Raw genomic sequence first — 16,798 nt, 5'->3', positions numbered from 1 at the left:
GTTAGTTACCTACAAGGGAGCTTCCATTAGACTGTCAGCTGATTTCTTAACAGAAACTTTGCAGGCTAAAGGGGTTGGCAAGAAATATTTCCAAGTGATGAAATACAAGGATTTACAATCAAGAACACTACCCAGCAATGCTATAATTTAGAATTGAAGGACAGATAAAGAACTTCCCAGAAAAGAAAATCTAAAAAGTTCATCACCACTGAACCAGTATTATATGAAATGTTAATGGGACTTATTTATGAACAACAAAATGGCACTAAATACATATCTATCACCAATTGAATCTAAAAAGCAAAATGAGCAAGCAGAACAGAAACACTCATAGATACAGAGAACATTTTGATGGTTGCCAGATGCGCAGGGGGTGGGGGATCAGTGGAAAGACAGAAGTACAAACTGGTTGATACAGAATAGTCAGGGCGTGTAAAGTACAGCATAGAGAAAGTAGCCAATAATATTCTTTATTTAAAAAGGCATGATGTAAATTTCTTTAAAAATATTAATACTTAAATATAAATTAAGTATATTTTAAAGAAATTTAAACGTTAAAATAAGTTTTTTGTCCTTAGGTATTGTTTTTCTGTTCATTTTGAATATAAAGATTTTCTTGTATACCAACATGTGTCAGGGTAGAGATTTGCAGTATTTCACATTGTGACTTAAAATTTATAATTCAGTTTTGAACCATTTAACTGAGACAAATACTTAATGTCCAGTTTTATAACTAAAAGCGAAGATAAAGGATCAATAATAAATAAAATAAAGGAATCAATAAAATTCTTTATAAATATACAGGGTGTGGTACAAAAAATGCCCCCTTTTTATTTCAAAACCATTTATTACAAAATTATAAGCATGTAATTCTGTAACATAACTATCACACTCAAGCACACATTATGACATTTTAGATGAAATGTTCAAATTAAAACTATAAATTATTACACCCATATTACCCTACCAGTCATATCCGGTTAGGCCTTATTTCTGCCAGATCCTGTATTTGCTTCAAAAAAACATTTCAGATATTAAAAACAATAATTTTTAAACATTACTACTCTCATGATACTTCTGAAATTCTAATATTCCAACATTTTCATGTCTGATTGTCATTACTTATATTTCACTGCTTTTCAAAATTTTCACAGTTGTATTTCTTACAATCATATTTTAATTCTAAACGGCAAGAAGCCTGAAATCAGACAGTCTATTTTAGAAATTCATCTTAATCTTAAATTTGGGAGTGTTCACTTAAACTTAACTAATTTTACTTAGGGAAGTGGGCCTGGTAGTTCCTTACTAAATAAGTTTCCCAAAGTCATGTTTTTTGCTAGGAAGGAACTATGCAGTTTTAGAGCTACTTTTGTATTCCCTGGTAGACCAGAACAGTACCAAGAATTGAGACAGGTTGGAATGGCCACCAGAAATTGGAATCTGATTCACTAGTCATGTTTGCCAGCGTATTTCTTATGTTCTAATAGCCCTTATAACTGGTTTTGCTGTTATTGTTGCTATTATTTTTTTTGTTTCAGTGAATCTTTTGGAAAGAAAAATAGTGATCAAACAAATTGATGAGAAGATAAATAGAATATTGAAAAATGGGAACTACAACTACTGAAAGAAATGCTATGTACCCTGTTTCTTTTGCTTGAAGCTTATCAAGCAGGCAGCTAGCAATGTTAAAACCTGAATGTAAATCCAACCCTTTCTGTCTCCTGAACTTTTCAGCACGCAAGCATTTTGATGTAACTAAAGATGGCATGTGGAAAAAGGAATCAATAGAAATTTTTTTAATGCATAATAAAATGAGATAATCATTTTTGCTAAGCAAAAAAGCTGTTCTTTAAACTTTGTAATACCAGAAGCCCATATGTGGCTGGAGATGCAACTCAGTATAATAAAACCCTTGGCCACAGACTGGAAGGAAGTTGTCCAAAATGTTCATTAGTTCAGAGTGGATTTGTTTTAAAACAAAAATTCTTTCCAAGTTTGCTATATTGAACATGCTATTTTTATAAATAAGGAGAATATTTGTCTTTATCTTGTAGTTTGACTATAGGAAAATAATTCTAAGTACAGAATAAAGGTTATTCAAAAATGAATCAACAGCTTTATTTTTAGTAATGAAAAATTAACAAGTTATGTATCCAGCTGAACAGAAGGTGCCCAAGTGGTGATACTTCTAAGGGAAATATGTAAGATTTAAGAGATTGCATAGAAATGAAGAGAAGGTTACAATATAGAAGGAAGAGCAGGATACAAAAATTTTTTATGTAGTATGTAATTACAAATAATATTTTTAAATGAAAATACAGCAAAATAATGAAGAAAACCTAATAGTGTTATCAGCAATTATGTTTGGATGTTGTGATTCAAGTACTTTTTTCCCTTTTACTTTTATATACAGTGAGTGGCAAAAGTAGGGTTATGGCCGTTTGTGTGGAAAAAAACACTAATTAGTAAATACAAATATAAGAATAAACTGTTTTGCATACTCACAACTGTAAACTTACTTTGCCCCACCCTGTATATTTTCCAAATTTATTTAAAGTCCTGTTTTCTTCTGTCAATTTAGATCGAACATGTTTGTATTATTTCTTAGATCTGAAACTCAGCATCGAGGCTCTGCTCCCCACTCTGAGAGTGATCCACCAGAACAGGAAGAGGAGATTCTGGGATCTGATGATGATGAGCAGGAAGATCCCAATGATTATTGTAAAGGTAAGGCTTTCTGTAAGGAGAGGCTAGGTAAGGCATGATCCATATATATATGCAGTTTCTCATTTGAATATTTGCTCTATCAGTATAAAGTACCCCCCATTTTTAATTAAATTATTGGGGTGCCCTTGGTTAATAGGATCATATAGATTTCAAATGTACATTTCTATGATACATGATCTGTATGAGTATTGCACTGTGTGCCTACCATCTGCTTTCTGCTTACTGCATTTTTTTCTCTAAGTATAGGAAACAGTATTTCCTTAGTTTGACTTAATTTATTTAAACTTTGTTTTATATTAAATCTGTTTTTACCTTTTATTCTCCTTAAAAATAATAGTTCATATTTCCTTGGAAAATTTCAGAAATACATTAAAAAGAAAATGCTATCACTCAGAAGTAACCAGTGATAAGATTTCCTTTGTAGTCTTTTGCAAAACACCTTTTTATTACTTGTTTCTCATAGTGATGTTGCTAAGATGAGTTAAATTGGAGTTATAGATATTGAAACTATGTCATAAGGTTGCCTGTTATCTTCTCTGTTTCTGTGCGAGACTTGCTAGTATTCTTTGGTAGGAACTTAGAATGTATCTTACCATCTAGGAGAGCCTGGTTCTTATTCTCAGCAGACAAAGATAGATGTTAAAATTTCTTTGATTCCTGCCACCTTAGGAAGCCTCTTCAGGCCTGGGTTTTGTTGTGTTTTAGATAAGCAAATGCTGTTTGTTTAATTTAAATAAATGGAATTCCTTGATGTCCTTAAAATCCTAAAACTTCAACTGTAAATAGATTTATATGTTTAGATAAATCTGTTGGATTACTGAGGGGCAAGAATATTGTGATACATAACCTTGTTTTTGTTTGAGGATGACTTATTTTTGTAAGTAGCTATTGGTTGTCTGCAAAGCATCACTTGCTCCCTCTAAATCATTACTCTTATTCACTAAGATTTTTTTGTAACATGAGCTCAATGATGCTATATGGCAATTTGAGTTAAATTTTTCTTCTGTTAAACCGATAGTATAGAAGAAGTTATTTTTTATTTTATAAAAGGTATATAGTTGTTGAAAAATAGGATATGAGATAACCTTTTCATACTACTTAAGTAACTGTTTTCCTCCTGTTATTTCTTCCAGGAGGTTATCATCTTGTGAAAATCGGAGATCTATTCAATGGGAGATACCATGTGATCCGAAAGTTGGGCTGGGGACACTTTTCAACAGTGTGGCTATCATGGGATATTCAGTAAGTGTCAGGGGTCCTGCAAAAGAGTTAGTTAGGTCATGGCTAAATGTTTTTATCTGATTTTCCAGAGCCAATCTACCCTCAGCCTAACTAGACTGATTTCTTGATCAGAATTTTGTTGTGGGTAATCTTTGTGTTCTTGATCAAATGACTTTTCTCTGGAGAAGATGACCTTAGAGACAAGACATTGATTAAATTAGTATCAGTACAACACTTAGAACTCCCATATTCAAAGCATTCAAATATTCAAGTGAAAGTATGGTATGTAAATTCATAATTTTTCTTACTGGAGTACAGTTGAATTGATTTTTTGATTTACAAAAAAAAAAGATAATAGTAGTTACCTACCCTTTTTGCTCCAGAGTGACTTTTTAAAAAAATCAGTTGCCTATGCTTTTATATAAGGATTTCTGGTACCAAGAATTAATCAGTCAGGCTCAACCTTATTATGCAACGTGGCCAATAAGATGCAACTCTATTATATGACCCATATATTTATGGGTCAGGACAGGACATTCACACTCGATGGCTATTGTTGTGTTGATTGTCATTTTTTAATTTGACAAACGTAAGGGAAAAGAGATCAGCGCCCCTGACTAAATTCTTGCTGCACACCAGTTGAAAATGGCTGTTCCAGACCAACCTGTGTGAACTTTTCTTGTGTTTTCTTGTGTTTTGGTAGCAGATTTGCTCAGCTATCCAGTCCAAAACTATCATCTACATAGAAAATCACAGGCAGTTAGTTAATACTGAATGTTTACCTAAAAGTGTACCATCTATTTTTGATGAGACAATTATTGCTATATATGCACTTTATTTTTTTATCTTTTTTTTTACCTAAGTATTTCTTCTGGCTTCTTATATCAGTAAAGTATTATGGCTTTTAGCCTTTTAGCTTTTGCTGGATATACAGGATACTTCAGATTTGGTGGGGTTTCTCCCCTTATTTATTCCCTTTTAATGCTTTTATTCAGATTCATAGAGGCATTAAGAAGGTAGATTTTAACTTAGAGAAAATGTTTGGTTACTGGCATTACCCAAGAACAGATTTTCCTTCTGTCAATTAAGTCTGGCCAGTTAATTGATAGGTACAAGTGATCCCATAGAAGTAGCCTGTGTTTCAGTACAGGGAAATAAGAAGTCAGTATTACTACTTTTATCACTGTCTCCCAGTTATAGTGAAATCTTAGCTTCCTAGAGTAAGGGAGGACATATATTTAACCACCTATATTTGTTTCTTAGGGGGAAGAAGTTTGTAGCCATGAAAGTGGTTAAAAGTGCTGAACATTATACTGAAACAGCGCTAGATGAAATCCGATTGCTGAAATCAGTAAGTATTATTAGATCATATGTATGAACCGCAAAGCATTCAGTAAAGTATTAATTGAAAAGATAAATGTAATGCAAATTGTTTAACTTGGCTAAAATTTACTACAAAGTTCCAGTATCTTGTACTGGCCAGTGTGGCTTGGTTGGTTGGCCAGTCATGTAGCCAAAAGTTTGCAGGTTTGATTCCCAGTCTGGGTACAGACTGGAGGCAACCAATCAATGCTTCTTTCTCTTCCTTCCTCTCCAAGCAATTAAAAAATGTCCTCAGTTGAGAATTTTTAAAAAAAAGTTCCAAAATCTTTAAAGATGTAAAGGGAAGCAACAATATTTATACATTCTGTGCATGTTGTAGGGAACTGATGGAATATACTGTCACAGAAATTCTGCCTACATACATATCAAAAAAACTTCCAAATAAAACTGTTTATTGAGCATGTTTTATATCCTAAATAGCACAAAGAATGTTTTTCTTTCCTACTGTGGTTAGAAGGAAAGTTGTGCTAAGAAATATATGTATTTTATGTTTTAAGATGTTATAAAAATAAACATTGTAGTTATTAATTCTTTTACACGTGGAAACTTAGGTACATTTATCAAGAACTTACTATTTTATATCCTTCAACTTATCATTTTATTTCTTTTGAGACTTAGATTTTTCATTTGGAAGGTGGTGGTTTAGACCAGGAGAACTCTAACGAAGTACTTTTCAAAATGCCAGTCTGTGATGGAATAAGGAGCTTGTGCCCAAAAAGTAAATTAATATACTGCTTCCTTCATTGAGAAAGTCTTTCAATGAAAAAAAAAATCAGCTGAATAAACAGTGTGGGTGGTGCTGTGGTTGGTTTGCAGCCTGCAAAAGCTTCTTAATTCCTCATGGCCTGGTTACCCTCAGTTAACTTTGGAGTCAGACCTTGAGTGGTAAAATGGTCGATTTAGAACAGTAGTCTGTTGGATGCATTTCTTTGTGAATTAAGTTCTTTGCCTATTTGAGTTATTAAAATTTTATTGTTTTTCCTAACAGATTTTTATGAACTCTTTCTTGGAGTAATCTTTTGTTACATTTGCTTCAGGTAGACATTTGGTTTATTTCATTGCTTTCCTTTTTACTAAATACTGTCTTCCCCACTCTAGGTTCGCAATTCAGACCCTAATGATCCAAATAGAGAAATGGTTGTTCAACTACTAGATGACTTTAAAATATCAGGAGTTAATGGAACACGTATCCTTTTAAGGACCTATTTGAAAATAAATAAATCATGAATTAACTATCCGGAAAAAAAGAGCCAGATTTGTATAAACAGGATTTTTCTCCCTTCTCAAGGCAAACTGTAATTAAATTCCTTTCCTTTGTTATAAATTTGTGACCAGAGATGTGAATCATGTCTGTCTTTATATGTTGTGATTATTCCAGATATTGCTTTTGGCTTTTTTCCCTTTTCAGCCCAATTAAACCAAACTAAAGTCAAAAGAAAAGAACTTTTTCAGAAAATAGCCTTATATTACTAAGTAAAGATTCTATTATTTTTATCAATTAGCACAGAAATTTTAATGAAACTAATTTTTCTTGGTAAATACTGGGTAAACAAGAATTTAACATATATTATTATCTATCTAACAGGCCCCAACATGGAAGAGGTTGTACATGTAAGTTAATGTTTAAAAACTAAATCGTTGTGATTGATCACATACTATTATAATGAAAAAACTGACTTGTTTTATGTTTTTATTTGGATTCTTAGGAAGCTGAGCTGGTTTTCTATATATTTTCAGAGCAATATGCAGTGAACAATTGAAAGGTTGTTGTGACAACTAGACTGATAAAGGCCTATCAGATTTTTCAGAATGAAAGAGTTCTCACTCATATTGGAGAGGCTAAAACTGCCTATTCATAAACTTCTAAAACTGTAAGGGAAAGACATTTTATATCTCATTCTATTTTCCTGCATGTTTGGCTTCTCTTAACATTCTCAGTTACAAGTGATGCTCTTTTTTTTTTTTTTTTTTTTTTTTTAAGAAGGCCAGCTACACATGGCTCTAGCATTAAGTGGACTATATGGTAAGAGATTGAACAGAGAAGCAAGAAGAGAAGATGAGAAAGCAGAACAGTTAACAATGTGAAAAGATTTTATCATTCTGAAGTTAGTTTTGAGTTATTTCCCTGAAAAAGTGAAGATCATATCCCCATTCTCTAAGGAAAACTTGTAAGAATCAGCCCATTTTAAAACCGTATGTTTGTCTATGATGGTCACTTTTTAGATGGATGACTTACTGTGTGATTGGCAGGGGTGGAGGGTGAGGGGCGTCAAATAAGGCTAACAAAGAAATAAAAACACACATAGGATCTCATGATGGCCGTTAGTTCTGTTTTCCTATTATTTGATCTTGCACCACATTTCTCTAATTTGGGGAAGTTACAGATAAAATGGTAGAAACATTCTAAATAGTCTCGTTTGTAATACTGAGTGGCTTTATTTGACCCAATGCAAGGTGGCTTTTTAAAATTTTTTTAAATATCTAGTAGATGTGAATTTCAGCCTTCGAGATATTTTCAAAACATTACCAGATGGTTTCTCTACAGTTTCTGTCCACTGAATTCCTATTTTACTCATTTCTCCCTTTGTCCTTAGCCATTTCTCTCTGCCCTTCCTCCTAATTGTCTCTCTGATATCTTGGCTACTGTATAATCTGCTGCTAGAGATTGCAAAGGGTAAAACTCAGAGCACTGAGTTAAGAATTAAGGGGTTCTCTTCTCATCTCTTTTCTCAACAGGCATATTTGCATGAAATTATATACTTAGGTTTTTTTGTTGTTTGTGGGTTTTTTGTATACTGCTTTTTCCCTGGACTAGAAAGTTATGTAGACTTCAATATAAACAGGTTTGTTCTATTTCCAGTGGGTGGTGAGGGGAGAGAAGAGACAAAGAAGGAACAGCTAGCTGGTCTATATGTAATATGAGGTGTCAGCCGGTGTGTGTCTTTATTGGCCACCTGTGTGCCCTACTGTGTCTTTAGGATATTTTTTTGCCTCTTTTGCTAGCTCCTCTTGTTCAAAATGCATTCTAAATGTGGATCTTACTTATTTACTATTCAGCCTTTTGTTTTTTCTTGACACCATCCCCCCAAGAAATCTTTTTTCATCCATCCTTTTGTCTTTAAGTATATATTATTATTCTGTTACAGTTGTCCCAATTTTTTTCCCTTTGCCCCTCTCTGCCCAGTACCCTCCTTCCCTCCAGCATGTCTCCCCCTGCCCCCTTTTTAGTTCATGTCCATGGGTCATACATATAAAAGTTCTTTGGCTTCTCCTTTTCTTATACTGTTCTTAACATTACCCTGTCTGTTTAGTACCTACTATTTATACTTCTTGATTCCTGTCCCCCTTCCTCCCCCTTCCACCTCCCAGCTGATACCCTCCAAATGATCCCCATACCCATGATCCTGTTCCTGTTCTAGTAGTTTGCTTAGTTTGTTTTTGTTTTTTAGATTCAGTTGTATACAGTTATATAGTTTGTTGTCATTTTAACGTTAATTGTTTTTTATCTTTTTCTTAAATAGGTCCCTTTAACATTTCATGTAATAATGGCTTGGTGATGATGAATTCCTTTAGTTTTACCTTATCGGGGACGCACTTTATGTGCCCTTCCATTCTAAATGATAGCCTTCTTGGATAGAATAATCTTGGTTGTAGGTCCTTGCTGCTTATCACTTTGAATACTTCTTACCAGCCCCTTCTTTTCTGCAAAGTTTCTTTTGAGAAGTCACCTGACAGTCTTACGGGAACTCCTTGGAAGGTAACTATCTTTAACCCTTAGCATTTTAATTATGATGTGTCTTGGTTGGGTCCTCTTTGGGTCCAACTTGATTGGAACCCTCTACACTTCCTGGACTTGTATGTTTATTTCCTTACCAAATTATGAAACTTTTCTTTCATTATTTTTTCAAATAGATTTCAATTTTTTAAAAGATTTTATTTATTTATTTATTTATTTATTTTAGAGAGGGGGAGGGAGGGAGAAAGAGAAACATCAGTGTGTGGTTGCCTCTCATGTGACCCCACTAGGGACATGGCCTGCAACCCAGGCATGTGCCCTGACTGGGAATCGAACCTGCGATGCTTTGGTTCGCAGCCCGAGCTCAATCCACTGAGCTACGCCAGCCAGGGCAGATTTCAAATTTCTTGCCCTTTCTCTTCTTCTGGCACCCGTATAATGTGAATGTTGGACCTCTTGAAGTTGTCCCAGAGGCTGCTATACTATCCTTACTTTTTTGGATTCTTTTGTCTTGTTGTTCCACTTGGTTGTTTTTTTTTGCTTCCTTATGTTCCAAATCATTGACTTGATTCTTGGCATCATTTACTCTATTGTTTCCTTGTAAATTGTTCTTTATTTTTAATTAGTGTATCTTTCATTTCTGACTGGATCTTTTTATGCTGTTGAGGTCTTCATTGAGTTCAGGTTTTGAACTCTGCATCTAACAGATTGCTTATCTCCATTTTGTTGAGCTTTTTTTCTGTAGTTTTGATCTGTTCTTTCATTTGGGCCATGTTTCTTTGTCTTCTCATTTTGGCAGCCTTCCTGTGTTTTTTCCTACGTGCTAGGTAGAGCTGCTATGACTCACTGTCTTGGTAGTGTGACCTAATGTAGTAGATGTCCCGTAGGGTCCAGTGCCACAGCCTCCCCTGTCACCCAAGCTGTGAGTATTTCAGGTACACCCTTTGTGTGGGCTGAGTACACCCTCCTCTTGGAGTTGAGCCTTGTTAGCTGTTGGCAGATGATTGGGAGGGATTTACCCAGGCCAGTCAGCTGCAAGGACTGGCTGTGACTGACCACTGACCACTGACCACCAACCTCTGCCCTCTGTGGACGATCCGCTATTTAGGGCCAGGGTAGTGGTGCTCTGAAGTGGTCTGTAGTTGTCTACTGGGGGTCTGAGCGTCCTGGCCCTGGGGTTTCCCAGGTGGTACAGGCCAAAATCAGCCCCCACCTTTGTTTTGCCTGGGGTTACCCTTCCTGAGCAATCTTAGAAGGTTGCTACTTGTGCTGGGCTTGGAGATTCCCAGGCTAAGCCAGGCTGTGAAACTAATCTGGCTGCTGCTAGTGCCCAGCCTGGGCCTCAACTTAGGCCAGTTGTTGCTTATTTGTAAGATTTAGGAAGTTGTGAAGCATGAGCCAAGACCAGCCATTCATATGGGAAAGCAGCTTGGGTGGGCCTGTATAAGTTGGGTGGGGCAGAGTCTCTGGGAATCTCCAAGGCCATTTAAACTGTTAGCAGGTTGATGAAGCCTCAAATATAACACTAGCCTGCCAGCACCATGGCTATGTGGAGGGAAGGTTCAGAAAAGGTACAGTGTCCTCTGTTTACCTTGATATCAGATACTTCAGCCTCTCCCAGTATGCCACTCTGTCTTACAAGTTGCCATCTTGGTGCTGGAGCTCAGAGGGAGTAAGTCTGAGTAGCTGACTGTGTGTGGGTTCTTTAAGAGGAATTGCTTAAGCTCCAGAAGTTTCTTCCACAACCTCAATCCCCACTGGTTTTTGCAGCCAGAAGTGGGGACTTAGCTTTCTGGCACTGGAATCCTAGGGTGGGAGGCTGGGCCTGCTTACTCCTCAGATATCCCTCCCAAATTTTTATCTATCACACATGGGTGAGAGACCAGCCCATTTTGCATCTGCACCTCTCCTACCAGTCTAGATGGATATGGTTTCTTTAATTCCACAGTGTCAGACTTCCATTCAACTCAATTTCTGATGGTTTTGAGTGATGTTTGTTTTATATTTTAGTTTTAATTTTGATATGGTTGTGCAAAGAGGTGAGCCATGTCTGCCTACGCTGCCATCTTGACTGGAAGTCTCATCTTTTTACACAATTATTTTTGTAAGGAATCTGCATTTTTATAAATCCTGTTGGTATATTTCACATGTACAAAAGTAGAATAATGAAAAAAAAGAAGTAGAATAATGAATCCCCACAGATCCATTACCCATTTCAGGCATTGTCAACTCAAAACCAATATTGTTTTGTCTATGCCCCCTAATAATTTTGTGACCAATATTAGATATATTATTTCACCCATAATTATTTTAGAATGTATGTCCAAAAGACAGGGACTCTCTTAAAATACAACCTCAACACAATCATCATGCCTAAAAAAAAAATTGAGACCAATCTTTTAGTCATTTGGTATCTACTACATGCTTCAGTATCTCCAAATGTCTCATTTTTTCTTTCAGTTTTTTTTATTCTTACTTGAGTCAGGGTCCATGTCAGGTCTTTGACAGTTTATTATTTGGCACATCAAGATGTTTCAGGGTCATTTTGTACATTTCCTCTCCAAACCTAGAATGATCCATTTCTCTAAGAAGCCCTAATTCCATTTAGCAGGAAATGGTGAACAGAATCTAAACATTAGGAGGAGTACACTTTGCTACTAGTTTGATCACTGCCATTAATTACTTTTGTGATTTCTTGATCTATTATGAAGAGCAATGCTGTAATTTCTTTTCTCTCCTCCCTTTTCTAGAGTCACTTAAAATTGACCACTGCAGCTTACTCCTGTGGGTTGTGTGAGCTGGTTGGTTGGTTTTTATTTTTATTTTTTTTCTGTTTCTTACTTTGGATAGTTTCTACTGCTATACCTTCAAGTTCACCAATCTTATTCTGCAGTTCCTTATGTGCCATTTATCCCATCCAGTATTTTTTTCATCTCTCACATTGTGCTTTTTATCTCAGAAGTTCAATTTGGGTCTCTTATTTTATACTTTCTGTGTCTCTACTTTTCAACAGAATACAGAAACCCTGGCTAGGTAGTTCACAGTTCATTAGAGCATCGTCCCAGTACACCAAGGTTGCAGGTTTGATCTCTGGTCAGGGCACATACAAGAATTAACCAATAACTGCATAAACATGTGGAACAACAAATGAATGTTTCTCTCTCTCTCAAATCAATAAATTTTTTAAAATTATATAATACAGCTATAAATTAAATTTTCTTGTCTGCAAATTCTAATTTCTGTTGATAGTCCTGGGTCATTTTCAAATGGTTGAATGTACTAATTTTCAGATAACATTTTCCTGCATCTTTGCTACCTGGTAATCTTTGAGACGTTGTGACTTTTTACTTCTTGGCTGCCAGATATTTTTTATTCCTATATGTCTTGAGCTTTGTTCTAGGAAGCAGTTATGTTACTTGGAAAATGTTTGATCCTTTTCAGTTTTACTTTTATGATTTGGTAGATGGATCTGGGCCAGGTAGATGAATCTTTTGTAGATTGGGTAAGTCTAATCACTACCCAGTGCTCCATGACTACAAATTTTCTAGTCTTTTTTTTTTTTAATAGAAATATATTTGACATATAATACTGTTAGTATTACTCTATTGCTATATTAGGTGTACAACATAGTAATAATACACAGTACAGCATCATGTTAAAACTGGAAGTTTGTACCTTTTTTTTAAGATTTTATTTATTTATTTTTAGAGAGGGAAGGGAGAGAGAAAGAGAAACATCAATGTGCAGTTGCTGGGGGCCATGGCCTGCAACCCAGGCATGTGCCCTGACTGGGAATTGAACCTGCGATGCTTTGGTTCGCAGCCCGCGCTCAATCCACTGAGCTACACCAGCCAGGGCAAGTTTGTACCTTTTGACCACCTTCACCCATTTCCTCTAACCCCACCTCTGGCAACCACTGATCTGTTCTGCTGTCTATAAATTTGGGGGGGTTTGTTTTGTTTAGATTCCACATATGGAGTGATCTTTCTCTGTCTGACTTTCACTCAACATAATGCCTTCAAGACCTATACATGTTGTCACAAATGGCGCGATTTCCTTTTTATGGCTGAATAATGTTCCATGCTGTGTATATACCACCTCTTCTTTATCCATTCATCCTATTCATTCCTTGATGAACCTTTAGATTGTTTTCCTTTCTTGGCTGTTGTGAATAATGCTATAATGACACGGGTGTGCAGATATTTCTTTGACATATGTTTTCATTTCCCTCAGATAAATACCTAGAAGTGGAATTGTTCATTCATATGGTAATTTTTTTCTTTTTTAAGGAAATGCCATACTATTTTCCACAGTGGCTGTACCAATTTACATTCCCACCAACAGTGCACAAAAGTTCCCTTTATTCCACATCCTCACCAACTCTTGTCATCTCCTGTCTTTTTGATAATAGCCTTTCTATCAAGTGGGAGGTGATATCTCACTGGTTTTGATTTGCATTTCCCTGATGATTAGTGATGGTGAGCACCTTTCCATGTACCTGTTGGCCAGTTGTGTATCTTTGGGAAAATGTCTGTTCGGGACCCTCTGTTCATTTTTTAATCATATTGGGGTTTTTTTCTGTTGAGATATATAACTTTTTAAATATGTTTTGGACATTCGGCCTCTTATCAGATGTTTTCTCCCATTCTGTACATTGCCTTTTCTTTCAATTGACGCATACAGAAGATCTTTAGTTTGGTGTAGTCCCACTTGTTTATTTTTGGGTTTTTTACCTTTGATTTTGGTGTCAAGTCCAGAAAAATCATTGTCAGACCTATATCAAGGAGCTATTGCCTGTGTTTTCTTCTAGGAGTTTTATGGTTTTAGCTCTTACTGGTTAGGTCTTCAATTTATTTTGAGTTAATTTTGGGATATGATGTGAGATAGATAGTCCAGTGGTTCTTTGCATGTGGCTATCCAGTTTTTTCAACACCATGTATTGAAGAGACTGTCCTTTCCACGTTGTATAATCGTCTTCAATTATTTGACCAAGTATGTGTAGGTTGATGACAGTTTTTCTAGTCTGTGTGATGAGAACACATACTGCTGGTGCCCTGTGAGAATGCTGGTCGCTGTTTCTTCTGATCCTTCCAGGTAGGTGATTTCAGTCTGCGTCTGGTAGTTTCCTCCTGTACCTGTTCTGATGAATGCACTGCTAACTATGCGAGGGGGTCCATCTCCAGATCTCCAGGGTTCTCTTTTTCTGCGGCTCTCTCATCTCTGGTACTGATACCTTGTTTTATGAACTATAGCTGCCTTAGCCTCTCAACTCTGTATGTTTAACTTAAGGGGTCTGCATGGAAAATCTCAAGGCAGTAAGATGGGACAATTATAGGCTTCAGCTCATTTTTTACCTTCTCCCAGAGATCACGGATTTCATTCCCTGATGTCCAGGATCTTAAAATCTGTTGTTCTATGTATTTTGTCTGATTTTTGTTGTTTCAAGCAAGAGGGTAAATCCAGTTTCTGCTACCCTGTGTTGACTGAAGCAGACGTTCCTAGTTGTTTGTATGTTTAATTCCGACCAGTGTTCCAAAGTGGTAGCACCGTTTTACACTTCTGCTAACATTACACTTCTGCTAACATAGTATGAGAGTTTAATTACTCCACATTCTCACCTACATTTGGTCATGTTGGTCTTTTTATTTTAGGCATTCTAGTGAGTTTGAAAGTATTTTACTGTAATGTTGATTTATGTTTCCCTGAGATAGTCATGTCTCTTTAATCTTTAATTTAGAACAGTTCTTTCTTTTCAAGGCATTAACTTTTTAGGAATCCAGGCCAGTTGTTTTGTCTCTTGATTTGGATTTGTCTAATTGTTGCCTCATAGTTAAATTCAGGTTAATAATTTTTGCCAGGTGCACTATATGGAGGTGTTTTTGTTCTTCTCAAAGGGCACATGATGTGAATTTGTGCTTATCATTGGTGGTAAATTTGATCAGCAGGTGTTAAAGCAGCTGTTTCCAGATTTCCCTGTGTAAGTGTACCTTTTTCCTTAAGCAGTCCATGGGGTGATACTGTGACAATTTTTTCCAACAGTCTTCCATTTAGTAGTCTTAGTGCTCACTGATTCTTAACTCGAATCAGTTATTACTGTAGTTATTATAAAATGGCAATTTTTTATTTCTGTCATACTTTGTATATTTATTATATGACCTTTTCTCTAAAGAAGATATTTCTCTCCTTCCCACTTATATTCACACTTATTTTAGTATCTATTTGGACTCATTCTGTTTTTAGTTTTAAGTTAATTTATAACCTCACTCTTTAAAATGTTCCCAACTTCAGCTAGTGGTATCCTGTTTCTTCTTGAGATTTTTCCTCTTGGTACATCAAGGGTCACCCTGGATTTGGCCATTTCCTCAAGAATCTGGGTTTTTCTTTAGTCGAGAATCTTATGTAAAACAAAAGTCTGGGCACTAGATCATTATTACATTTTCATGTTTTGATTTTCCAATTTATGTAGAAGCTTCTAGAGACGGACGATACCGACTTCTTGCTACTAAAATCCCTGCAATGTTCTGCATACTACTAGACTTCAGGCATTCCTGCTGTGTGCCGATGCTCACACGTAAAGACCCGTGGCGGCACCAGACTCAGACAGTTTTGTGAACTACAGAGCATAAAGCAAGTCAGTTTCCTCTGTTGTTTAAGATGTGGACATTTCCGTTTTGAGGGTTAAGTTTTGGTACATTAACTTTTGTAGTTAAAGCAGAATTTCTTTTTCCTTCCATAGTTGTATTGATAAACCAACCTACAAGAATTTTTCATTTCTTGGATGTTTTCAGTTATTGAAGCATTAATTAACCTTGGGATTTCAGAATACTGGCAGCTAGATTTTTTTTTTTTAGTCAAACACTAAGTTTTTATACCTGAAGAATAATATAATAACAACTTATTTGGTGTGGGACACATTTTGCTTCCCTTTTTCCTCCTTAACAAACATCCAGATATCTGCATGGTGTTTGAAGTTTTGGGCCATCATCTACTAAAGTGGATCATCAAGTCCAATTATCAAGGGCTTCCACTGCCTTGTGTCAAAAAAATCATTCAGCAAGTATGTATCTTAGTATTGTCTGTGTGCTGATTGTTTTATTTTCTTCAGTGTCAGGAGTTTCCTATTTCCAATAGATGATTTGTTTGAAAAACTAGGGTTTTTTGTTTTAATTGCTAAAATCATTTTATTTAGCCCCTAGGGTTAACTGTATTGTTTTTGAATATTATAACCATTTTCCCTCCCATTCATCTTCTGTAATAATTATCAGAGGGGAAGCTCTGTACAGTTCCTGGTTTGGGGGAACTTGGAGCCCTTATTCAGAAGTTCTGGTTGCAAATATTGATTCTGTGTTAATAAAGAATTGCTATGTCAAATTGTTATATCTTTTTATGTAACATTATTCATGTGCATTTTCTAATATTACAAATACCTTTCAGTGTTCAATAAAGACGTTCACTATCAGGAAAAAATCAATACGTCAGAGGGTAAATAATTTGGATAATGTGTTTTGGTGGAAAGAGCTCCAGACTGGGAAGCAAGAGACCTCAGTTCTTTATCAGCAAGGAAATTTGAATTAAAAGATATCTAAATCTCTTTCATAACCTACATTTCAATACTTAAAGGGCATGTTGACCGTTTATTCTTAGTCTTTGTAATGTACTTAGTTAACGATATCTCTGAATAGAATTAATTAGCTTTGTAAAACTTGGAAGAGCTTTTTATTATAAGTAAAC

The 16,798-nt window shown here is 35.6% G+C and overlaps 1 protein-coding gene across 1 annotated transcript in view; it reads left to right on the top strand.

Annotated features, from left to right (window-relative positions):
- The window catches only part of SRPK1 (SRSF protein kinase 1), a 72,223-nt gene that overhangs the window by 29,449 nt on the left and 25,976 nt on the right, over positions 1 to 16,798 (top strand). Inside the window, 5 exon segments of the mRNA XM_028508724.2 lie at positions 2,609 to 2,727; positions 3,861 to 3,969; positions 5,212 to 5,299; positions 6,430 to 6,517; positions 16,018 to 16,124. Coding sequence (XP_028364525.1) covers positions 2,609 to 2,727; positions 3,861 to 3,969; positions 5,212 to 5,299; positions 6,430 to 6,517; positions 16,018 to 16,124 — 511 coding nt within the window.

Source organism: Phyllostomus discolor, chromosome 4 (assembly GCF_004126475.2).
Source record: "Phyllostomus discolor isolate MPI-MPIP mPhyDis1 chromosome 4, mPhyDis1.pri.v3, whole genome shotgun sequence".
Taxonomy (NCBI): Eukaryota; Metazoa; Chordata; class Mammalia; order Chiroptera; family Phyllostomidae; genus Phyllostomus; species Phyllostomus discolor.
The sequence above is the reverse complement of the archived record's forward strand: the minus strand, read 5'-3'. Positions and strand labels throughout refer to the sequence as shown.